Below are 25978 nucleotides of genomic sequence, written 5' to 3'. Positions count from 1 at the left end.
GGGATTTTCTACATCCTTTGGCTACTTATTTCTAATTTAATTCTATTGTGATCTAAAAGCATACTTTGTAAGACTTGTATCCTTTTAACTTTATTGAGACTTGTTTTATGGCCCTAAATATGACCTACCTTGCTGCTCATGATGGTTTTCCACAATTCCCCAGTTTCATGGAGGTGATGCAAAGGGCTCATAATGGAAGCCTGCTCACACAGTGGGTTACCATTAGAAGAGAGGAACTCTAAACTTGGGGATTCATGACTTTAATAGCAAGCAGTAGCAAGAATCCTCATTGTTTAAGGGTAGACACTCCCTCATCTGTCAAGGCTGTTCATTGCAAATACAATTTTGAGCAACAGCTTAGATAAACTCCTGCCAGGATCCTGCAATTTTGGCATACCTGCAAGAATATATGGGCATCCTTAGGACCCACAGTGGATTGCCCCTCTAATGATATCACTGAAGCTCTTTCATTCTTTTTGGTTTGTTTTTTTCTGTCTGTATGTTGGACAGTTTCTATTTCTATGCTTTCAAATTCATTAATCTTTTCTTCTGCAATATCTAACCTGCACTTAATTCCATACAGTGTATTCTTCATCTAAGATATGGTAGTTTTAATCTCTAAAAGTTTCATTCCAGTCTTTAAGAAAATATCTTCCATGTTTCTATTTAACTTTTTGAATATGAAGAACACAAGTGTAATAACTGTTTTTAATGTCCTTGTCTGGTAGCTAACTTCTGTGTCATGCCTGGGTCAGTTTTGATTGATTGTTATTCTCCCTATCATGGGTTATGTTTTTCTGCCTCTTTCACATGTGGGAATCTTTGATTGCTTGCCAGATAACGTGGTTTTAACATTGCTGGGTGCTGGATGTTTTTCTATTTCTACAAATCCTCTTGATGTAGTTCAGTTTCTTGGAAACAATGAAGTCACTTAGAAACAAGTTACTTGGAAACATTTTTATCCTTTTAGATTTGGCTTTTGTGACTTTATGATTGCTTAATGATTTGCTAGGCTGGGTTAGAGCAGTGCTCATTCATTCTAAGAATAATTAATTCCACACTACAGAGGCAAAACCTTCCTAAGTACTCTGACCACTGCTCTATGAACTATGATTTTTTTGTAGTCCTGTGGTTAGCACAGACTCCCACCTGGCCCTGTGTGAATGCTATGCACTGTTCCCCCTACTCCTTTCAGATGGCTGTTTCCCTGGACTTGGGTGCTTTCCTCACAATCATGCTCTGCTCAGAACTCTCTCTGTGGCTCTCTCCACTCTGATACCCTATACTGTAAATACTAGCTGCACTTCTGCCCAGATTCTCAGTCCGCTTCATCTCCTCAACTCTGGGCATCCCTTCGACCTTACCTCAATGTTCTGGCCTACAAGCTCTCTCAAGGCTATAGATTGAGGCCATTTGACAACTCTCCTCATTTATTTCCCATCTCTGGGATTCCTATACTTCATTCTCTGAAGTCCAATGTCTTGAAAACAATGTTTCATTCATATATTTTTTTTAACTGAATCAGAAGAGGTGATACCAGTCCTCATTTACTCTATCCAGTCCAAAAGTAGAAGTCTCCTTATTAATATCTTGACTTAAGTTATTATTTCTTCAAATATTTTTTCTGTCCTTCCACTTCAGAACTCCAATTACACAGACACAGGCTGCTCAACACCCTTTTTGAACTTGGCCACAGTAACTTCTTGTAAGATACATCCACGAAGGCAAGAGAAACAAAAGCAAAAATGAACTATTGGGACTTCATCCAAGAAGATGAAGATATCTTCACTTCAAGATAAGAAGCTTTTGCACAGCAAAGGATCCAGTCAACAAAACTAAAAGACAAACTACAGAATGGGAGAAGATATTTGCAAATGACGTATCAGATAAAGGGCTAGTATCCAAGATCTATAAAGAACTTACTAAACTCAACAGCAAAGAAACAAACAATCCAATCATAAAATGGGCAAAAGACATGAACAGAAATCTCACAGAGGAAGACATAGACATGGCGAACAAGCACATGAGAAAATGCTCCTCATCACTTGCCATCAGGGAAATACAAATCAAAACCACAATGAGATACCACCTCACACCAGTGAGAATGGGGAAAAGTAACAAGGCAGGAAACCACAAATGTTGGAAAGGATGTGGAGAAAAGGGAACCCTCTTGCACTGTTGGTGGGAATGTGAACTGGTGCAGCCACTCTGGAAAACTGTGTGGAGGTTCCTCAAAGAGTTAAAAATAGACCTGCCCTACGACCCAGCAATTGCCCTGCTGGGGATTTACCCCAAAGATACAGATGCAGTGAAACGCCGGGACACCTGCACCCCGATGTTTCTAGCAGCAATGTCCACAATAGCCAAACTGTGGAAGGAGCCTCGGTGTCCATCGAAAGATGAATGGATAAAGAAGATGTGGTTTATGTATACAATGGAATATTCCTCAGCCTTTAGAAATGACAAATACCCACCATTTGCTTCGATGTGGATGGAACTGGAGGTTATTATGCTGAGTGAAATAAGTCAATCGGAGAAGGACAAACATTATATGTTCTCATTCATTTGGGGAATATAAAAAATAGTGGAAGGGAATAAAGGGGAAAGGAGAAAAAATGAGTGGGAAATATCAGAAAGGGAGACAGAACATGAGAGACTCCTAACTCTGGGAAGTAAACACAGAGTGGTGGAAAGGGAGATGGGCAGGGGGTGGGGGTGACTGGGTGATGGTCACTGAGTGGGGCACTTGATGGGATGACCACTGGGTGTTATGCTATATGTTGGCAAATTGAACTCCAATTTAAAAAAATGTAAATTAATTAATTAATTAATAGGATAGATTATAAAAAAAAAAGAAAAAGATACAAGGCTGCTTAAAGTTTTCCCACATGCCACTGATTCTGTGCTTATTTTTAAAAACTCTTTTCCTCTCTGAGTTTCATATTGGATTATTTCTATTGCTATGTTTTCAAGTTCATTCATCTTATCTTATAATTAATGTTTGCCCCATAATTAAACAGGTTCAGCATATTTTTATTTTTTAATTTTTTCCATTTGGTGTTTTTTAAACTTAGATATTGTAATTTTCATCTCCATTCAATTTAGGTGTTTTTTTTTTAAATCTTCCATATCTCTAGAACATGTTAAAATTTTCCTCTAGCTTCTTGAACATATAAATATATGGAATTCAGAGATAATTACTGGTAAAGCTCTTTTCCACTCTGTCATTTTTTACTGTTCTCATTAGGGATCTTTCCTGATTCTTTGCACATCTGCTAATATTTGATAGGTGCCAGAAATTGCAAATTTTACTTTGGTTTATAAGTATTTTTTTTAAGATTTTTTATTTATTTATTCATGAGAGACACAGAGAGAGAGAGAGAGAGGCAGAGACACAGGCAGAGGGAGAAGCAGGCTCCATGCAGGGAGCCCGACACGGGACTCGATCCCGGGACCCCAGGATCACACCCCGGGCTGAAGGTGGCGCTAAACCGCTGAGCCACCGGGGCTGCCCTTACTTTGGTTTAAAGGTTGAATGTTTTTGTATTCCTATGGACATTTTTAAAAAAGATTTGTTTGTTTGAGAGAGAGAGAAAGACAGAGGGAGGCAGGAAGGGTAGAGGGAGAGGTAGAGAGAGAATCCCGAGTAGATACCTGGCTGAGCATGAATCCAGATGTGGGGCTTGACCTCATCACCCAGAGATCATGACATGAGCCAAAATGAAGAGTTGGACACTTAACTGACTGAACCACCCAGGCACCCCTCCTATAGACCTTTTAAAAAAGATTTTATTTATTTATTTATGAGAGATACAGAGAGAGGCAGAGACATAGGCAGAAGGAGAAGTAGGCTCCCTGTGGGGAGCCCAATGTGAGACTCGATCCCTGGACCACCGGATTACTACTTGAGCCAAAGGTAGATGCTCAACTACTGAGCCTCCCAGGTGCCCCTCCTATAGCAGACATTTTTGAGCTTTGTTCTGGGACATAGTTCAGTGACTTGGAAACAATTTGATCCTTTTGGGTCTTTTTTTTTTTTTTTTTTTTGAGCTTTTTCAGGCAGGTCCAATAAATGATATAATTGATATAATTTAGTTTGGGGTAATATCCCCCTGCTCTGAATACCCCATCTGGTGCTCTGTGAATTATGAAGTTTTTCACTCTGGCTAATGGAAACAGGAATTATTCCAGGCCCTTTAGGAGTTCCAAGGACTATTCCTTCTAGTTCTTTTGGGTGCTTCCTGTCCTCAGATATTTTTCTCCCATGCACTCACTGATCAGACTAAAGGGGCAGTCTCCGAAAATCTCCAGCATTTGTCTTTGCAGTTCTCTCCTCTTCTGTAATTTGCCTTGCAAATTCTAGCTGCCTTGGTTTCTCTGAACGAGTTTTGGGAGACCACTGAGCTATGCCCAGGTTTGCCTTTATTGATTGCATCTTAGAAACTTTCTCCATGCAATAAAGGGGGCAATCATAGTGCTCATATTTCTTTCTTTCCTCCATCATCCTTCTTTGATTGATAACCAATGTCTTGAAAATTTTTATTTCATATATATTTGTTTGGCAGATTTGGGGTATTTCAGGAAGGAAGATAAATCTAGTTCCTTTTATTCCACCTCATCGGCAACCTGAAGTCCCTACGGTTTATTTTCAAGACTAAGATTAACCGTTTTTATAATTGTTGATACAATTTCTAATGGTTAAAATCTCATGATAAACTTTTTTTCTTTAAAGATTTTATTTATTTATTCATGAGAGAGAGAGAGAGAGAGAGAGGCAGAGACATAGGTGGAGGGAGAAACAGGCTCCCTGCGGGGGGGCCTGATGTGGGACTTGATCCCAGGACCCCAGAATCACAGCCTGAGCTAAAGGCAGACACTCAACCACTGAGCAACCCAGGTGCCCCAGTGATAAATTTTTTCGAAGAGTGTGATTTTAATACAAAATATAAACTTAAAATTTTAAATTAAGTCCAGGCAAATTAGCTCAGTCACTGTTTCCAAGAATGCTTATTTTTTCGACAGATGTTTGAGCACCTACTATGTAGTAGACTTTCTTCTAGTTGCTGGGAATTATAGCTACGAACAAGACAAAATCCCTGCTCTCATGGAGTTCGTGTTTTGGCGAGTATGTTTTTCAACATGTTAATTCAACGTATATGCTAATTTGTCAGTCTTTTTTCAAAAAGCTCAAAACAATAAAACTAAGTGATATACACATTCTAAGGAACAATGATAAATCCAGGTATAGTTTCAGCCTGAAACATGTTAACAAATTGAAAGCTCTTGAACCACAGATAGTTGTGTAGCACCAATGGGCAACTTTCATTCAATTTGGACTTAAATTTCAGAAGGCAGGTGCCTTGCCTCTAGATCCTTAGTGCCTCAGAAAGTCTGGATTACAGTGGGTACGTAATAAATATGTGATGAAAAAATTTCAACCTACTTGTCTCAAAGGACCTCGACTTCCGGGCATAACTGACAGGGAGTAGCTAACCAGAACCACAGGGATGAAAATGCTTCTGTGCAATGTATCACCGTGAGATGGAAGTGTAACCTGAAGCTGGCTGCTTGTCCTCCATTGTCAGTTCTTTTAAATTTATGACTGGCAGGTGAGAGCTGACACTTCCCGCCTTTGGTTTGCTTCCTGACATTTTATTTTATTTTAAAGATTTTATTTATTTATTCGAGAGAGAGAGAGAGAGAGAGAGAGAGAGAGAGAGGCAGACACAGGCAGAGGGAGAAACAGGCTCCATGCAGGGAGCCCGACGTGGGACTCGATCCCGGGACCCCAGGATCACGCCCTGGGCTGAAGGCAGGCGCTAAACTGCTGAGCCACCCAGGGATCCCCGCTTCCTGACATTTTAAAATAGTTGATCCGAGCTCTTGCCTTGATTTCCCCAGGTGAGGGAGGGGAGAAGGGATCCTGTAACTTCTAAACTTGACTTTTCAGGGGTGTAGGTGCATGACATTTATGGAAATATGTGGAAAACGTGAAGATGCAAATGGTATATGGAAATGGTAATGGATATGGGTGCGCTGGAGGTGGTCGGGGATCCAGGCCCAGGGCGTCCTCTCCCGGCTCTCCCCGGGCCGGTGTACACCCATCCCCCCACCTCCCCAGTTACCGGACCGAGGCGCCAGCAGGCCAATCCCACCGCGAGCCAGAAGGGTAAGTGGGAGGCGTGGGCTGGTGCAAGCAGGCTCAGCTCGCGACCAAGGAGGTTTGCTGCAGCGGCACGAGCGGGGACCCCCGCGCCCCGCGCCCCGCGCCCCGGCCGGGGCCCTCCAGCTCGCCCGCGGGCCCGCGGAGCCCGGAGCGGCGGGGCGGGCGGGGCGGGGCGGGGCGGGCCGGGCCGGGCCGGGCCACGTGACGGGCGGCGCGGGTATTAAGCGGCGCGGCGGGCGGGCGCGGGAGCTGGTGCTTCGCCGCGAGCCAGCGTCTAGGCGAGCCGCCTCGAGAGCAGCCGCGGAAGGTCGCCCCGCGCCGCCGCCCGCCGCCCGCGCCCCGCCGCCCGCGCCCCGCCGGCCCGTCCGTCCGTCCGTCGGTCCGCCCGTCCGTCCGTCCGAGCCCCGCGCGCCCCGCCGCGACCCCGGCCCCCGAGCGCCATGAACCAGATAGAGCCCGGCGTGCAGTACAACTACGTGTACGACGATGACGAGTACATGATCCAGGAGGAGGAGTGGGACCGCGACCTGCTGCTCGACCCGGCCTGGGAGAAGCAACAGAGGAAGGTCAGGCTCGGCCCGCGTGTCCGTGTGTCCGGGTCCCGCGGGGGTCGCGCTGCCCCGCGCGCGCTGGCGCCCCGGGGCCCCTCAGCTCGGGGCGCGTGCGGGGCCGAGACCACGACGGGCGTCCTGCGCCCTCGTACCTGACCTGAGAGCCCCGAGGGGCGCCGCGCCCCCCGCCGCGCCCCCCGCCGTGCCCCCCGCCGTGCTGGCGCTCCAGCCCGCCTTAGGCCGCATCCCCGCGAGTCTGCGCTGGGCCCTGAGCCCCTGAGGCCGTGACCTTGGCCGCAGCAGCCGTCCTTGGGTACTTGGCTCGCTCGTTCGCCCCGTCCTGTCTCTCCTCGAATGAAAGAGGTCGGGTGAACCCCAGTGTCCTTCGAACTCCCTCAGGATTGCCCAGAGAGCCATTCCAAGTCACTGCTTGAATGTTCTGGGCTCCTAAGGGAGGGATGCTGCGTGAACTCAGACATTCACTCATAAAGTAATAACTGTTTCACACTCTACTTATGGTTCATTGAGGTAAGCACACAGGGACCAGGGAGTCAGCCAGCTCCGAAAGCGCCCTGCCCTTCTTGGTTGGCGCCCTCCGGGAGCCCAACGGAATATTCCGCTATTTCAAGGTTTCTTCTTGGGCCCCTTGGCTAGAACAAGTAGGCAGTGCTCACCAGGAGGCTAAATCCCACCTCCTGTTTGACTGGGCACAGAGCCTGGCAGAGTCAGGCATGCCAGCACAGACAACTTTATGACAGTGTCATGACAAAAGCAAAGTGCCTTACAACCCCCCCCCCCCATTTATAGGGGGTGCACAGTAGATTTTCCATCTAAGGACCTGCTTTTAAGTGAATGACCTGTTGACCATATGTGTACATGGAGAGTGCTCTGTGTAGCTGCCACTGTGAGTGAGTGTGGGCCGTATTGCATGCTGAATTAGTGTATGATGGTCGGGAACTCACACATCCCATACTTTTGTCCCAATGAACAGTATTAGCTGGAAGGATCTCTCCCTATTTGGATAATTATCAAATAACTGAGCATTATTTTTATATCAAGATCTCTCTTTGGTAAAATACCATTTACTATTACTATCTAATTTGGTGACATTTTGCTCTCCACCTTAGTTTGCTAAAACTTCCACCTTCCCCACCTTGGAAACAAGAGAATGGAAGTGATAAATAGGAATTGAGTCTATAAAGGAAAATAAAATTTCAAACCTTCTACAGTTTTTTTAAATGACATTGTAAGGAAAACACATGGCCTGAGAATTATTAATATGTCATCTGGACTAGCTGACGCATTATCAGCAAGAAGTTAAAAAGTAACTTTAATTTTTAGCATGAGTATTTCTCTTTAAAAGATTTTCCCACAGTTTTGATTAATACATTTTTCATGTTGGTTGTTAAACTCCTAAATCTTTGTTTTAAAGGTTGCCTCTTTTTTCTTACAAGAAACAATAAAAAAAGCCAAGAAATTGGATGGGTAATCTCCATCCAATTTTTAGGAGTCCATCATTTTTAGAAGTATAAGTCTGATCACAGTGGTTTCTTTTGGTGTTTTGTTTTGTTTTTTGTTTTGTTTGTTTTACAGTATGAGAGCAGGATAGAGCTGATGTCAATTTCCAAAAGCCACATTGATCTATATCTCCCGTCATATTTTATTTTTTATTGTATTAACAATATTTTTGGATAGAATGGTATTGTAGGTATTGTAAATTTTTAGGTTGGGGATTCCTGTGTGAATATATTATTGTAATTGTACAGCACTTGACATATATTATTGAAAAAATGGATATACTTTCCAATCTCCATTCAAAAGAATACTACAAAGTTTAAAGTGAGAATTCATTTTTTTCCCCTTAAGGTAGATTGAGTGTTGTAGTTGCTGGGGGGGGGGGGGGGAGTGGTGGGGAGGGAACCCACTGCCCTTGGACACAAATCTGAACAGAGCTAGAAGGTACTCTACTTCTGCTTTTGATATAGAACCTACTCAGGTGAATAAAATAATATTGAACGATGAGCTCAGTGTAGCTAGAGCAGTGGTCTCTATTTATGTCCTATGAGACAAACTGTTGGAACAGGACAAGGCTAAAATACCATTGTTTCTATTGTGGGCTACCTTCTCCACACTCCATTTCAGTGATATGCTGGGTATGAGATCTGTCAACAGATGCTGGTAACACATGATGACGTCTGTAGCATTATAATGGATGCAGTGCCTAATTATATCCACAGTTCAGAGAGTCTCCTGGGCCCTGGTAATCCTTACTCTCGGGTGTGGAATTCCTTGCTACAGAAGGACTTAGAGAAAGTATAGTGCTTTTCTTTTGATGATGATGATTTTTTTTTTTTTTTTAGTTTTGGTAAAATAGGTAGAACATGAAATTTACCGTCTTAACCATTTTTAAGTGTGCAGTTCATTAGGGTTAAGTACATTCACACTGCTGCATTATGCAACCAATCTCCTGAACTCTTTTCATTTTGTAAAACTAAACTCTGTATTCCCATTAAATGGTAACTTTACATTCTCTCCTCTCCCGAGCCTCTGGCAACCACCATGCTACTTTCTAGAAAGTCTCCATGAATTTGACTCCTCTAAGGCCTCATATAAGTGGAATCCTACAGTATTTGTCCTTTTATGTCTGGCTCATTTCACTTGACATAATGTTTTCAAGGTCCATTCACGTTATAGCATGGGTCAGAATTTCCTTCTGTTCTAAGGCTGAATGATATTCCGCTGGATGTATATACCACATTTTGTTTATCTGTTTATCCACAGATGAACACACGTGGGCTGCTTTTTGTCTATTGTGAATAACATTGGTGTAAATATCTTTTCATGACCCTGCTTTTCAGGTTGTTTTGTTTTGTTTTGTTTTGTTTTGTTTTCTTTATACTCAGAAATGAAATTTCTGGATCATGCGGTAATTCCATTTTCAATTTTTTAAGGAAGCTCAGTGCTCTTTTCCAAAAGGAGGCAATTCAGAAGACACTGAATTTAGCCTCAGTATGTACAGGCATTTCCAAGTGCTGCCCTTCTCTTTCAGGGGTGTTTAGTAGCCAGGGGTGGGGCATTGATATTCATGTAAATTAGGCTGTCTTCAGTGGACTTTTGAAACTTCTAGAGCTTTGGTATTTAGAAGCAAGCTCCCCTTGGAACTGAGGAACACGTTCAAACTTCAGTTCAACTGTGAATCCTAATCAGGAGGTGACTTGTCAGAACAGCAATGTTGAATATGTGTGCTATCTCTAAGCACGGGTTGCTGTCCTTCACCCCTCTGGGAGACTAGCACAGGCCTTTTAAGGAAATGACTCTGTGTTTTGAGACCTAAAGGTTCCTTACGCCCTTAATTTGCATATGGCTACATGATTGATCAACTTTAAAAAAATTTTTTAACCAGTTGTTGGGAGAATAAGAGAGTGGTTCTTTTATTCCACATTCAGAGTTCTTACTGGTTTTAATCATTCCTAGAGAATTTCAGACTCTTCTGCACATTAGTAATTTAGATGAACCGATTAGCCGTTCACCTCAGAATACCTTCTGTTCGTCCTGGCATCCAGGCTAAAATGTCGCCGTGTCGGATCAGGCAGCATGGTAGGACACATGTGGAAGCAGCTGCCCACAGAGTCAAGATTAAATAGAGAGCCCTGGGACCTGAGAACTGGCCCCCCCCCCCCCCACAATGTTCTGTGGAGAGCAGCTGCTAATGAAGGGGTGGCAGGTGAAGGCTTCACCCCTGCACGATGAAATCTGCCTTTGCATGAATTTTTCCGCAGGAGAAAAGGCACGATGTGTTTCAACAAGGTGAATGGTTACCAAAAAGCATGTGAACTTTCTCAGATTCATGAAACCCGGATGAATCTCTGCGCTCCCTTTGTACTCTCTGACCATAATCAAGTCACTAAACCTTCAAGTCCCCATTTATCTAGAAAATAAAGATAAATGATCCCTTTCTTACCTCACCGCATTTTTCATGATCAAATGGTTAAACTAGTGCATGTTGAAGGGGTTCCATACACTGCAGTTGTTCAGATGCTATTATCCTTAAGCAGCAAATATTTTTATTAACTGGTGTAACCGTCAGTAGAGAGCTATGCTGGGACTGCTGAGGGATGATGACACACAGACTTGTTCCTTAGTGACTTTGCTATGGTGTTTTGTGTGTGTGGTAAAATATATATAACCTAAAATTTACCCTTTTAACCATTGTTAGGTGTACAGTTCAGTGACATTAATATATTCATAATATCATGCAACCCTAACCACCACCCTTCTGAACTTTCCCATTGCCCCAAACTGAAACTCTGTGTCCATTAAACACTAACTTCCTATCATTTGATGTACTTTTAAAGAGAAGGTTTATACACTTGCACACTTAGTGCCAGGTGCTAGTTGTTTAAAGAACAAAAGTTATAGGAGGTCAAATCAGGAAAGCCATCATGAGTGAGAACAGTGAGGAAGTAGCTTTGTAGGCTAGTAGGACTTGGGCCAGACCTTAATTTGAGTAGTAACTAAACATTAGCCTAGTGGAGAGAAGAAATGAAAATCGTATTCCTGGCTGGAAAAATAGAGTGAAGAGCTGTTGTGCTATTTTTTGGGGGGGAGGGATGATGATAAGTGTGATGTCATCATAGTAAGTGTTTGCATCACCCTTTAGCACTATGAAAGCAAATCCCCCTTATTTCCCAGGTCCCCCTCACCACCCTCTGACAAAAGACTGAGGGGACAAGCTCAGAGAGTGAGAGTCTAAAAGGAGAAAGTAGCCAAGGTGGCCAGGCTAGGACGCCTGGGTCCATATTCTTGGATGTATCTGCTGCTTGTGATGTGCTTGAGGGAGTGTGAAGAGGAGACAGGCTTGGCTGAAGCTCACATTGCAGACTGGAATTCATAGAGAAGACAGAGCAGGCCAGTGTATAGTGAACCCAGGACTCGGGGTGAGGGTGGAGCCCTGCAGGTGTTGGAGCTCCAGAGTACTGTGCTTAAAGAAGCAGACTATTAGCAGAATGAGACCAGGAGATGGCAGGCAGAAGCCTGAGATAGGACCCACTGGGTAGAGCGTGAGGATTAGAGCCAGGGACTGGTGGGAGCAATGGTGAGGAAGGCATCAATTTGAGAGTGGTCAGGAGGGATTATGCAAGTATTAAATGGCCCCGTGCTATTCCACGGCGGGCTGTGTATAAATCCAGTTAAGCAGACATGATCCCACCCTGAGAGCTCCTGGGCTAGAAACTCAAGACGGTTATATTGACAAGAAACAAGCAAACTGATGAGCAGAGTCTGTTTACCTCCCAGGAGATAGAAAGCTGCCTGTTCACAGGATTCGTCATCCAGTGCAGGGCGGAGGGGAGGGTGGTAGTCCCTGTGGCCGGCACTTGAAGGGAGGGCTGATGTTCCAAGGGGACTCTGATGTCTAGAGAAGCATGTTGGTGGGTCGGCGTGGAAAGGCAGCATCTGTTATGAGCCCTAAGAAACCTCTGTCCCCGGACGGACTGTGGTTCTAAAGAAGCACTTGGCTTGCTGTGGATGATCACAGATGCACACGCTAAAGGCGGAAAAGTCACTCTTTGTCGTCGGACCCTCCCCAGGGCCCTGGGATCTGTCCTGGCGTGTGCCCTGCCCCTTCAGCCAAGTTCATCACCAAAGAAACTTGAACCCCAAAGGAAGCGTCTCCAAGAGTGTGGGAGGACGAATATAATTCTTAGCTGGGAAACTTAATGAGCGCGGCTTCAGAAAGCTGTCAGAAGGCGCTGCAGTCAGTTGCTGCAGCTGGGAGACACCTACGGAAAAGGCGCAGGACTGGAGTGGGTGGGGGAGCCGCCGTGATGAGCAGAGGAGTTGGTACGGAATACGTTGGAGGACAGTCAGAATTGTACCACTGTTTCCCTGGGAACGGTACTAATTCTTCCAGAAAGAACAGAAAGCAGAGATCAGGGGAACGTTTGCTAACTGCTGTGCTAGACCAATTCCGAAGGCAGGAAAATCTTGCGTGCAAGGAATTGGTTTTTCTAAAGGAGCCTGAGGAACCTTTTTTTATACAAACCCCTATCTGAGCACCTGCAGGCTTGCCAGTGTGCCCACCTTCCCCCCCGCCCCCCACCCCCCGCAAACAATTTTCCATGTCAGAAACCAGAAGGTGTTCTGATCTGCAACCCTGCTGAAGAGCAAGATCTAAATGGTCACTTATTCTTTCATTTGTTTGACTTTTATTACCATCCTGCCAGAGGCTAGGGATAGAGAATTGAGTTGACCCCCTAAGGAGCTTATAGCCTGGTTTAGGAGACAGAAAGTTCAGTGCAAAGTGCAGAGCAGAGACACCCAATTCAGCTAGGCTGGCAAAGGAAAGGCAGAGTATTTCCAGAATGCTCCTCTTATGTGGTTTGCTGTCTTTGTAAATGGAAACATCTTCCTCCCTGGCACCCAGGTGGGATGCTGGGAGTTATCCTTGGTGCCTCCCTTTCCCAACTCTGGTGGAGCCCACATGCTAAAGTCCTTTGGACCCTGCCCCTTCCTCCCATTAAGTACTTTCACGTCTTCAGAGTTTCTGTCTTTCCTGCGTGGATTAGGGATGGGAGCCTCCTGCTTTGTCACCTTTCCACAGCTCATGCTTCTCTAAAGGCTCTTCTCCATGATGCTGGCAGGAGTGATCTTTATGGAACCACAAGCCTGGTCATGGTATTTCCTGCTTAAAGTCCCTCTGTGGTTCTTCATTGTCTTCAGGAGAGAGTTCAATCCTCTTACAGTGGTCTGTGAGGCCAGGTCTGAGCTAGACTCTACTATTCCATCCCCCACCACACACACACAGGTTCAAGGTCCAACCTCACAGAGTGGCCCTCACCGTGTTTGAGTCACTCTTTTGCCTTATACCCAGCCCCTGCTTCCTTGGCCCATTCTGGGATTCTTCCTCAATCAGGCCCCTCCTCCAGGAGGCCAGCCTTCTAGAACATGGGTCACCTGGTGCTGTCATGGTCTCCTCCTTGAGGACTATGAGCAGATGCTCTTCCCAGGTTCCCCAGGGCCACCACTGAGTCTGCTCAGACTCAGTACTCATTTGTAGAATGAGAAAATTATGAGTCCTATTTCTGAAAAGCATTTAGTATGATTAAAAACTTTAAATGTAATAATCAAGAAACTTTTTTTTACAATCTTTTTAATTCCTAGAGCTATATATGTATCACCTCTAATTCATGCTTCTTGTGTAGTGGTTTTAAAAAAGATTTTCTTAAAGCATTTTTCTCAGATCCTCAAAATGAATGCAGTTATCTGACTTAATTCTTTTTTTTTTTTTTTAATTTTATGATAGTCACAGAGAGAGAGAGAGAGAGAGGCAGAGACATAGGCAGAGGGAGAAGCAGGCTCCACGTACCGGGAGCCCGACGTGGGATTCGATCCCAGGTCTCCAGGATCACGCCCTGGGCCAAAGGCAGGCGCCAAACCGCTGCGCCACCCAGGGATCCCTATCTGACTTAATTCTTATTCTAAGATTAAACCTTCAAAGACAAGCTGTTAATTTAAAAAAATGGAATTTATAGATTTTTGTAATTAAAAAGTCATAGATTCAGATTTATTTAAATTGAATGTGTCACTGTATTAATGAACAATTTCTGGTCACCTAAATTTGATTTGAAATGACCTTTTTTCCTCCAGATTGAAAATATTTACCCACTTAATAAAGAAAATTACATTTAGATTCAGATAAGTATAAATTTAAACGCGTGGGTTTTATGTACAAACTATCGTAAAACAAAAAAAAATTTTTTTTTTTGAAAACATACTGTGCTTCACAGTAGCAGAATTACAAAATAAAGAATAGACATGGGTGATTCGGAAGAGTGTGTGTGTTCCTGAAAAGGAATAAGTCTGAATGCCAAGTCCAAGACTAAGTAGTTATCATGATTTTGCATTGTCTTGCTTTGTTTCTTTATTTTTGTTAGCAAATAAAGGTGTTAGTTATAAGCCTTAGGAATCATTATACATTAAAAGGCATGCAATCTTGGAAAACACTCTCCTTTTTTAGTGATTGTGGGGACCAAATGGACAAGTAGGTAAATATGAGGTTGTTTGGGGGAAATGAGAACTGTATTTAATATGAAACTGTGATCGAGTCTTATATAGACAGTTATAATTGAAATTGGCCAATCAGGTAATCCTACCTATTAGAGTCATAAGGAGTCTTTAAGTTATTTCACGATAGTCAAATAAGATGTGAAATAATAGTTATTTTGAAGTTAGGTAATGTCATTGATTTTTATTAAGAATTTTGAGGAATTTTATATTAGGTCGAACCATTTGAAAGCATTTTGACTTCCAAAAATTGCAGTTACTTACTTTCAACTCAATAAAACTATATTACCACTAGGTTCCAATGTATTTGAGATCCATGACCAATACCATGCAATAGCCAAACCATAAAACTGAATTCTAAACATTTCTAGCCTTATCTCTAATGCCTTTGGTGTTCATAAGGGAATTGTTGGATTTTGTAATAGTTAAAAATGTGAGGTTTGGATTGAGAGCTTGACATCCAACAGAAATATCAAGGAGAAAGATCAAGCTTGGAGGTTCAGGCATAGAAGCTATTTGCTCGTAGGTGATGGTTGAAACTGTGGGGAGGGGAATGTGGAAGGAGGTCTGAGAGGACTTCCACAGGAAGCAGTGACATTACCTGCACGTGGATGTGCATACATCAGACGGCTTGGAACCACTTGAACTGTGGAGATGTCTTTAATTTTCTTCCTGGAGAAATCTCACCTTGGTATTCCATTGGAGCTTTGCCAGTCTGAATCTGGCATATGAATTGGTTTAGCTGCTGGAAGAGAAACCCAGGGATTTGGCACCGTGGGATGGGATATCTTTTAGCCAATGAGATAAGGTGTGCTTTCAAAGGAAATAAAAAACTATGAGAAATTATTTGTGGTGGTGTGCTCAGGTCTAGAGCATAAAACCCTTCTGCAGTATTTCAGTATGATAGGCTTTCTTAAGGGAGACTGTATTGAAAATTTGTAAGGATTACTGAAAACAGTAGAATGTGTTTCATCTTATGCTAAATGTAAATTTTTTAAAAATTTTATTTATTTATTCATGAGAGACACAGGGAGAGGCAGAGACACAGGCAGAGGGAGAAGCAGGCTCTACACAGGGAGCCTGATGTGGCACTCAGCCCTGGGAGTCCGGAATCACGCCCTGAGCTGAAGGCAGATGCTCAACCGCTGAGCCACGCATGTGCCTCCTAAATGTAGAATTTAACCCCAAGATAGATTTCCTTTTTTCTCTTTTATCATTTATATGATTAAGGGAATGAAATGAATTATTGCCCTCCTTCAGATGTTTTGTTTTAAGCTTTTTAGAAAATATTATTGAGGGACACCTGGGTGGCTCAGTGGTTGAGCATCTGCCTTTGGCTCAGGGTATGATCCCGGCATCCTGGGATTGAGTCCCATGTCAGGCTTCCTGCATGGAGCCTGCTTCTCCCTCTGTCTATATCTCTGCCCACCCTCCTTTCTCTCATGAATAAATTTAAAAATCTTTAAAAAAATATACTGGTATTTTCGGTGTTGGAGAGGATCTGTCATGAAAATGATAGAAGACACATACAGAGTTATAATCAGTTTAGAGATTACCCACAGAGGATAATATTTTTCTATTTTAAGACAAACACATTTTTGAGGGGAGGCAGGGGTGAGAGTTAGATTGAACTGGGATGTGGGCAGAGAGACATTAGAGAAATGCAAACTATGCATTTTACATTTTGCAAACTGTATAATTTCTGTTGTTGGAATTTTATGAAATAGGAGGTGGCTGATTATTTTATTGCATACTTCGATCTCTTGTTAAATTTTGAAATAGATGCTTAACATTTTTTTTTCAGTATAACACTAGAACAAAAAGAATTTCAACAATATAAAAGTGATATTTTAATATATGAATTTTTGGTAGTGGATTAAGGAAAGGAGGAAGAAGAGGTTTGGCATATTAATCTTAGCATCGCAGACTATTCACTGTAAAGGGGCAGAGCAGCTGTTTATTGAGAATTACTGTTTTAACCATAGATACTATATCACTCAAATTTCACAACAATCTTGAGGGCAGAGTATTATTATTCTCCTTTTTTAGTGAGGGAAGTTAAGTAACTTGTCGAAGGTTTGTTGAGGGTGAGGAAGTATAGCTGGAACCCATGCACACAGAAATCTAAATTACAAAGGCATGACCCTGTTTCTCAATGGGAGCTTTATAAAATGTGGAGATACTAAAGATGTTATTGCATCCTTTGGTCTGTAAGTGGCAAAGCTGAATTTTGGAGCTGGGCTGCTTTACTCTGAAGGCTGTGCTGTTAACTACTAAACATTTTCTGGGTTTTGTTGTTGTTGTTGTTGTTGCTTTCTACTCATACTTAGGATCTACACCTCAGAGCAGAAGTGTGGGAGTCGGTATTTCTAATTTCTTGCTTATCCCTAACCAACCGCCTCTGTGGAAGAGTATGGGTCTGTGAATTTTTTATTCCTAAATGGGAACAATTGGGGGCATCTGATAAAATGAGAGAACTAAATGTTGAGGCATGGGGAATACTGTCATGCACAGGTTTTTCTCTAGGTCAGATCATAGCAGTTGGTGTGTTCAGCAGAAATGCCAAAGGAGGAGAAGAGAGACCACAGGGAAAGCTAACTAAACCTCTAAATGGAGTTTAGTAGGACATGCCATTAGGGGCATACCTTTGGTATGCTGGTCTGGCTGACTCAGTTCCAAAAGAAGCCACAGTTCAGGATGCCTAAGTACTTGAGTCAACTCCCTGTTGGAACCAGTAGATGGGACTCCAAGAGGCAAGAGTACAGATCAGTTATTGTCCTGCAGGCGTGATGTCTTAGTGGACAAGAATGCTCCCTGAGATCTGGGCTCCACAGAGATTCAGCCTACACACTGTGAACTGGCAGTACCAAGGGCTCCTTTTACCTTATATTAAAAAAAAAAATTCCACTTTCCTTTTCTGTAACTTCCTATAACAGAAAGTTTTAAACATACACCAAAGCAGAGAAAATACAGATTAGAGTGAATCCTTTTGAATGCAGCTGGCCATGGAAAGTCCAAGTTTCATGCATAGGGGGTGTTCCATACTTCTCCCCACACCCCAGCTTTGTGGAGGTATAATTGACAAAAAATTGTATATATTTCAAGAGTTTGGATATGTGCATACATGGTGAAATGGCTACCAGGGATGTCCACGTCTAAGAAGAAAAAGTTTTTATGTTCACCAAGTGTTTTATTCCCTAAACAAAATTTTGAAATAAATCAGCATGAAGCAGAACTTCAAAGGAGGCCAATTGTCACCATCCCCTCTTGGAGTTCCTCTCTTTTCACCCCAAACCCTACGCTTCCTGCTACCCCTCTGGCCATCTGGGCCTCCTCCATCCTCTGCTGTGCTTGTGCACCTCCCCTCATCCACCAATTCTCCTAATGATTTCTCAGACTCTTACTATTATATTCCCCAAACCTGCCTTTCTAGAGATCACCCTTATTTTAAAGGTGATCTTTCTAAGACAATAACCTTGTTGTCTCCTTCCAGGAAGGACCCTCAAGGTAGATTTCAGGCAGTCTACGAGAAGAGGATGGAATTGTGCAAAGCACTTTGGGCAGAAGCAAAAGCCGTTTAACACCCTATGATTGCAAATGGTTCACTGCTATGTTAGTGCCCATGTGTAAAGTCAGCCCATGTACTGATAGGGTACATGCCATGGGTAAGGAGCAGCTCTCTCCTGCTGCAGACTGATCTGATGAAGTGACCCTATAAATTCTTTCAGGGTTATTGGTCTAGTTCTCTCTCAGTTCCTCTGATCATTGTTTTCACTGCTTTGGACGGTGAGCTTGGGTTTGAGACAGGAGTTGGGAAAAATGTCTGAGGATGCTGAACTTGATACATCTTCATTTCCTCTACCACCCCCAGAGTACAGCCAGAGGAAGGAGAGAGCAGACATTTAAAGGGTTCTTGGGGAAAAGTTATTTTTAGAGGTGGTCTTGCCAAGACTACTTCCGGCGATTTTATTTAGACACAGATCAGGCCCTTGCCTGCTTATATGTGTGCATTTCTAGGGTAGCCGTGGAAGTGATGGGGGGCCCTTACACATGCTGTAGATCCAGGCCACCTCATTCCTGGCAAAAATTCATTTTATCTTATCTATTTTCTATCCCCTCCTCCACCGCCAAGCTTTATCAAGATATAATTAACATACAACATTTTGTAAATTTACGGTGTATAATGTGTTGTTCATTTCTCAGGACCTCTATTCTTTTTTTTTTTAAGATTTTATTTACTTACTTACTTACCTATTTATTTATTTATTTATTTATTTATTTATTTAAAAGACTTTATTTTTATTTATTCATGAGAGACAGAGAGAGAGAGGCAGAGACATAGGCAGAGAGAGAGGCAGACTCCATACAGGGAGCCTGATGTAGGACTCGATCCCGGGACTCTAGGATCACGCCCTGGGCCAAAGGCAGACGCTCTACCGCTGAGCCACCCAGGGATCCCTAAGATTTTATTTATTTGTTCATGAGATACAGAGAGAGAGGCAGAGACACAGGCAGAGGGAGAAGCAGGCTCCCTGCTGAGCAGGGAGCCTGATGCAGGACTTGACCTCAGGACCCTGGGGTCACGACCTGAGTGAAGGCAGGTGCTTCACTGACTGAGCTGCCCAGGCACCCAGAAGTAGTCCAGTTTAGACACCAACTCTATAGTCACTCTGTTCTGAGGACCTACACGTGGTAACCTTAGAGAATGTTAAAATAATGTTGAGACCCAAATAATTTATATATAGGATAGTGATGCCTTTTCTCAAAATACTTGCTTATTTCTGAACTTTAAAAAATGCAGATATTGGTGAAGTGAGATTTCTTATACTTTGTGACAGATTTAAATACCAGAGTCTAGTAATTTCTGAATCTTTTAATTCATGAATCCTTTAGAAGACCAATTCTTGCAGAGAGCTGTGGGAGTAAGCCATGTGTGTGGAGGGATGCAGGGCCATGGATCCCGCTGGTGGGCCAAGTTCCCCTCTGAAATACATGCTGCTTTTGGTATTTGATATGCTAGCTATATGTTTTTATTAGTACTGTATAGACTCGCACTTTAGTTTGATATTAATATGTGCACATCTGAAAAACTAAGAGTTAACATTATTTAAATAGGTGGACCAGTCACCAAAGTCAAATCTCTGGCTTTGTTCTTCAGGCAGTTTGGGTTTTTTCTTTAAAAACAAAACAAAACAAAACAAAAAACGAACAAGTGTGTGTATATGCATATATACACTTAGTATATATACACTAAATATTTATATATGTTCAGACCCTTGAAAATCTGGGAGTGAAGTGGTGATAACTATATTTACTGTGTGATAAATTCATGTTTACTGTAAAGGTTGCCCCTGTTTTTATACTTGGATGCAAGATGGGGCTGCCTCTGTTGGAGTCCTTTAAGGACTTGGTAAGGAAACAGGAAAAATCCTGTCAGAAATACCTGGTGTGTGACAGTAGGTTCTATTGCTGTAACTGGTATCTGGGTAACTGGATATTACAGACTCCAAATGACTTCTATTCTGTGGTCCTAGAACTTGGACAGTGTGTACCTTCTCCATTAGGGTTTTGAAATGTGATGTTGAAATAGGGATTTTATTATATTTATTTTTTATTTTTTTTAAAGATTTTATTTATCTAAGAGAGAGGGAGAGAGAACACGAGCAGGAGAGAGAGGGAGAAGCAGACTCCCTTCTGAGCCAGGAACCCAATGTGGGGCTTGATCCCAGGACCTTGGGACCATGACCTGAGCTGAAGGAAGATGCTTAACTGACTGAGCCACCCAGGTGCCCCCAAACTGTGGATTTTATTTTATTTATTTATTTATTTTTAAAGATTTTATTTATTTATTCATGAGAGACAGAGAGAGAGAGGCAGAGACACAGGCAGAGGGAGAAGCAGGCTCCCTGCAGGGAGCCCAATGCAGGACTCAATCCCGGGTCTCCAGGATCATGCCTTGAGCTAAAGACAGATGCTCAACCGCTCAGCCCCCAGGCATCCCCAAACTGGGGATTTTAGTGTGAAACTTTAAAAAGTCCTGAAGCAGCACTTCATTGATTAACTTCAGAAATCTAGATTTGCTTGATTATATCCAATTTGAGTTTTTGTTTTTCAGGGAGAAATATGGAGGATTAATGATATAAAACTAGCCAGCATAATTATAGATAGCCACGAAGACCAAAGAATCTAGGCTAACGAATTGTATATACTTCCCCGAATTACTTTTTAAAGATACATATTTGCATAAGTCCTACACATTCCCTACAGAAAAATATGGATAAGAAAATTTTAAAAGTCACAATCTAGAGAAAACTGGTGTTAACATTTGGCCATATTGTCTACCAGAACACTTTATGCTATAGTATGTAAGAATATGTTTATGAATTTTACACTATAATATGTTTTATCTGAAATGTCTCAGGGAATGAAGACTTCGTAACATAGCTTTGTGCATACTCTCCACTCAGCATGAGCCCTGGGGAAGAACTTTTAGAAGGAAGAAATCCAAGCGTGGTTCCGTCCAGTGTGGAGTGAGCAGGAACTTCGGGAATAACCAGCTTTTACCCCTTCTGTTAACCAGAGATTTTCCCATATGGAGAGGGAACCTGTAGCATACCTGATGGAGGCTGTTCCTGACTTAGAACTGTGCTTCTGGTCTAGAATACCAATGCAGGAATGTGGTGTATACAGAGAACTGTGTCATTCTAAATGAACGCTTTAATCCCTCTGCGTAGGCAGCCATTTATTTGGGTCCCTGAAAATAGTAACAGTATGGTTAACTTGAATTAAGGGATATTTATTTTGCTGTCTACGTCCTACAAGCTGTTTCCCTAGTTGCTGGGATGGGCCGAGGAGGGAAACATCCCTTTGCTTTTTTAAAGGGTAGCTTGAATTCATCCTCAAGAAGAGAATAATGAAAGTATAATAAATGTTGCTGTTGCCTAAAACCAAGCAACAGTTAGGTCTGCCCTGTCACAGAGCCACATCTTGCACATAATTATCCTCCAAGAGAACAAGTTATTTTGGGAAGCATAGCTCAGGATCAATCATATATAAGGCTGTTTGTTGGGAGCCTTAAATGCTTGCTTACCAGAAAGTCCTCAGAAGAATTCTCCATGTAGCTTGTGCCAGCTTGGGGGAGGCAGGTGTGACCCCACAGAACTCCTGGCCAGTGGCTAAGTCAGGCTCATGGCCTAGGGATTGCTCTAAGCTTGGATGACTGAGCACTGAGAGCTTTCATGTGGTTCTTTGAGCTTGCCACTTTTTTTTTTTTTTTTTTTTAACTTTTAGAGCAAAAATGACTGAGACTTTGACTCTGAAGATACTTGATTTGGTTAGTTTAACATATGCTTCCAGCCCTAAAATAGTTGGGGAATAATCTACAATTTTCTAACCTGCTCATTTTTTCCACTTAACAGTTAAAATGGGGAGTTTCATCAAGATCATTTGCTAACCGTTGTTTAGAAGAGAGAATGCTAGAGCTTGTTTTAATAAAAGGTTTTTAAAATAAGCTTTATAATTTTTTTTTAGAGTTTTTTTTTAATTTTTATTTATTTATGATAGTCACACACACAGAGAGAGAGAGAGAGAGAGGCAGAGACACAGGCAGAGGGAGAAGCAGGTTCCATGCACCGGGAGCCTGACGTGGGATTCGATCCCGGGTCTCCAAGATCGCGCCCTGGGCCAAAGGCAGGCGGTAAACCGCTGCGCCACCCAGGGATCCCAAGCTTTATAATTTTTATATAAGAATGTTGTTTTAAGAATTTTTAAAAAATTATTTATTTATTCATGAGAGACACACACAGGCAGAGACACAGGCAGAGGCACAGGCAGAGGGAGAAGCAGGCTCCCTGTGGTGAGCCCGATGTGGGACTCGATCCCAGGACCTCAGGTCATGACCTGAGCCAAAGGCAGACACTCAACCACTGAGCCACCCAGGTGCCCCTTTAAGAAATTTTTAAAAAGATTTATCTATTTATTTGAGAGAGAGAGAACAAGTGTGGGGAGAGGCAGAGGGAGAGAATCTTTAAACAGACTCCCTACTGAGCATGAGCCTCACTTGGGGCTTGATCTCACGACCCATGAGATCATGACCTGAGCTGGCACCAAGAGTCAGATGTCCAACTGAGTGAGCCACCTAGGCACCCATTTCAAGAATTTTAAAACAGTCCTTGGAATGAAAGTAGAGGTAGCTCAGTGCAATGAATACTGAGAATCATCAGATCAGAGAAGTGGTTGAGGTCCTTGCTGTGTTGCCTCACATGCCTTGCCGATAATAGAGATGAAGACATGAGTAATCGCAGCTGAGAAATAAGATTTAGGAGTGTGAGTAATAAGAGAACTCCTGTAAGTGGTGATAAAATGTTTGTGGGAATTTTTCTTGAGCAGGGAGGAAATTAACAGATGGAAATACTTTAGCTTCTAGATAAATGTAAGATCTTTATGGAACAGGAAAAGTGCTAAATAATTCAGCCCAAACCCAGTATTCTTTCTGGTGATTTGGATAAGAGGGAACACAGGGACACGTATCAGACTTTAAATGGAGGCTTTGACATAGAAAAGGCATCCAGTAAGCCGAGACAGTTGTCATTTTCACAGGACAAGGGAAGCATTCTATAACTTAAGATCAGCAAATCAGACTTTAGTTAGTTCCGTGTATCATTCTTGTGTATCAGTTACTGGTTCTCTTCACTGAAATCAGTAGCATTTAGATCAAAACAGTGGATACTTTAAGCGTATTTGAATGTTGACCTCTGTGGAGACGAAAGACCTGAAAGCCTAAAGTTTTCAAAGACCATTATTAAATAAAGGTGCAAATTGTGACTGTCACACAGATTTAAAAAATGAACAAATGCTAAAGATGTCATTTAACTCATTACCAATGAAACGTCTGGAGAGGAGTTACAAGCAGGTCAAAAGAAAATCCAAAGAATAGGCACATATTAATAGATGAGGGATAGCGAAACAAATGGCTGAATGGAAGCAGAAGATTTTCTCCAGGAGGAAGGATTGTCCCTGTGCCGTGCAGAATCCATTTCTTGTCTAGAGGCAAGAATTACCTTTGCTGCTCTCCTTTATCTGTGACTTACATGTCATAGGATAGCATAAAAGGGGTGCGGTAACTGATAAATAGGTTTCCCACTGAAGCCCAGACTTTTCTGTATATAAATTAGCCTTAACTGTTGTGACATCATTCCAAATTCCATAACTTTAATCATCCATCCTTTCTGTAAGTTATGGAGGAGATGGTACCTACCAGAGAGGCCACTGCTCAAACTGGAACCCGTCTGGGCTAGATTTGGCTTTGTTAAAAAACCTGAAAAGCATTTTTTCCCTGTTAGGCAGTCTCCAAGCTTTTAGCACCTTTCTTATGTATTCCTAACAGCCCAGGACCTAAACAGTAGTTATTCTTATGAGCCTGAGGACTGACACCTAAAATTCACAGTTCAGAAATTCTGATTAAAACCAGATGTGGATAGAACTATCTTTTCAAGTGCTGGCAGAGTCATCTTTAACCTACCCACTTAAAGAATCATCCATTAACCTGACTCTATTTTTAGATGCCCTCAGCCATGGGGTTGTCTTTTATTATTCACAAGGGTTTTTTTTTTTTTTTTTTTTGGCAAGATTACAGTCTCTTTTAACATTTAAGGATTCTGCAATTAAGTTTGACATGATAATAATCTTTAAAAACATGGAACTTAAGCAGATACAGATTTTTTAACTCCTCAGTCTTTTTAATTTTTTCAGTCAAGAAAAAAAGTCCAGCTGCTATCTTCTTTACTCTGTCCTGGAAAGTCTGACAAATCATATCCCATTCAACAAATAGTATTGGTGCCACTCTGTTCCAGGCACTATCTGACACAAGCAAAGACCCCTGCTTACACATGAGTCACCTGCACCAGCATTTTTAGAGTGTTGGGTGCTGTCACACACCGGGTATTTCTGACAGTATTTTTTCCCACTCTCTTACCACGTCCTTAAATGACTCTAGCAATGACAGCTCCCCTTGAGCTGTTCGTGGGTTCTCCTACCCTGCAATTTGAGATTGCCAGGTATCCTAACTTTGCATAGACCTCCCCAAGCCCTGCTTGCTGGCAGAATGTGTTGGGGGTGAATCAACCAGAAAAAGCTGCCTCATTTTTTCCCCTCTTACTTTGAGTAATTAATTTTGTATTTCTGAGTATCCCTGGAACTCAAATTAAAAGCAGTATTTTAGGGGTGCCTGGGTGGCTCGGACGGTTATGCATCTGACTCTTCATTTTGGCTCAGGTCATGGTCTCAGGGTCCTAGGATCGAGCCCTGAGTCTGGCTCTGTGCCCTGAATGAATAGAGTCCGCTTGTCCTTCTCCCTCTGCTCCTCCCCTGGCTCTCTCAATCTCTCTGTCTCTCTCTTAAATAAATAAATATATAAAATCTTAAAAAAGAAAAAAGAGCAGTACTTTGGTACTGTTGAGGTTCCAATTTATTAATGTTTGAAATTGTTACTATTTACTGAAAATTTGAATAGGTACTGGTTCTTTCTGGGTGAATACAGGTACGCCTGCTGGTAGCTGGGTTCTTTAGGTGACACAAAGGTGAACAAGATAGGGTCAGATGCTACTATGGTCATTTTGCTTCTTTGACTTGTAATTGGTATGCTTGCAGGGATACAAAGGCCTGAGAAACCAGTGTAGGCCTGCCATTTGCAGTGGAATGTAATGGAATTTGCCTTTGTACCAGAGTTGATTCGGGGCTCCTTATACTTCGTGTATTTTGAACCAAGTCCTGATTCAAATGTAGCCTTTTATATTAATGGTCTTGTGGGAATGTTAAAAAATGCATGGCCAAACCTCTTTACCACTATTGGCAAAAGAACTAAGGCTGTGAACCCCTTGTTCCTTGAAGGAAGTTAAGATGTGCTAATGATGCTCTTTGTCCTTTGAACAGCAGTGGGAATATTTGGGGTAAATCAGGCAAAGATGAAGACCTGGCATCTTTCTGGATTCTTGGATCCCAGACCTTCTAGTCACCTTTTTCTGTCTGTATACGGCAACAGTTTATGAAATGTGCTAAGCAACAGCATGTTTATGCTTAGTTATTGGAGGTGGAGTATCTCTTATGCTCAAGTAGACTTAAATTGTGACTGTAGGCTATTTTTTCTATGCAGTGGTTAATTTTTTTAAGTTATTATTTATTCATGAGAGACACACACAGA

The 25978-nt window shown here is 42.4% G+C and overlaps 1 protein-coding gene and 1 long non-coding RNA gene across 3 annotated transcripts in view; one reads left to right on the top strand and one right to left on the bottom strand.

Moving 5' to 3' along the window:
* LOC112660802 (uncharacterized) overlaps positions 1–12593 on the bottom strand; it is a 69394-nt gene extending 56801 nt beyond the window's left edge. The window contains exon 1 of the long non-coding RNA XR_003137228.3: positions 12006–12593. This is a non-coding gene — a long non-coding RNA (uncharacterized LOC112660802). The remainder of the gene's footprint in view (positions 1–12005) is intronic.
* The window catches only part of ACTN2 (actinin alpha 2), a 66444-nt gene continuing 46874 nt past the window's right edge, over positions 6409–25978 (top strand). For both annotated transcript variants that reach the window (XM_025448528.3, XM_049108741.1), the window contains exon 1: positions 6409–6732. In XM_025448528.3, coding sequence (XP_025304313.1) covers positions 6607–6732 — 126 coding nt within the window. In that variant the 5' untranslated portion in view covers positions 6409–6606. The remainder of the gene's footprint in view (positions 6733–25978) is intronic.

This window comes from Canis lupus, chromosome 4 (genome assembly GCF_003254725.2).
Source record: "Canis lupus dingo isolate Sandy chromosome 4, ASM325472v2, whole genome shotgun sequence".
NCBI lineage: Eukaryota > Metazoa > Chordata > Mammalia > Carnivora > Canidae > Canis > Canis lupus.
The sequence above is the reverse complement of the archived record's forward strand: the minus strand, read 5'-3'. Positions and strand labels throughout refer to the sequence as shown.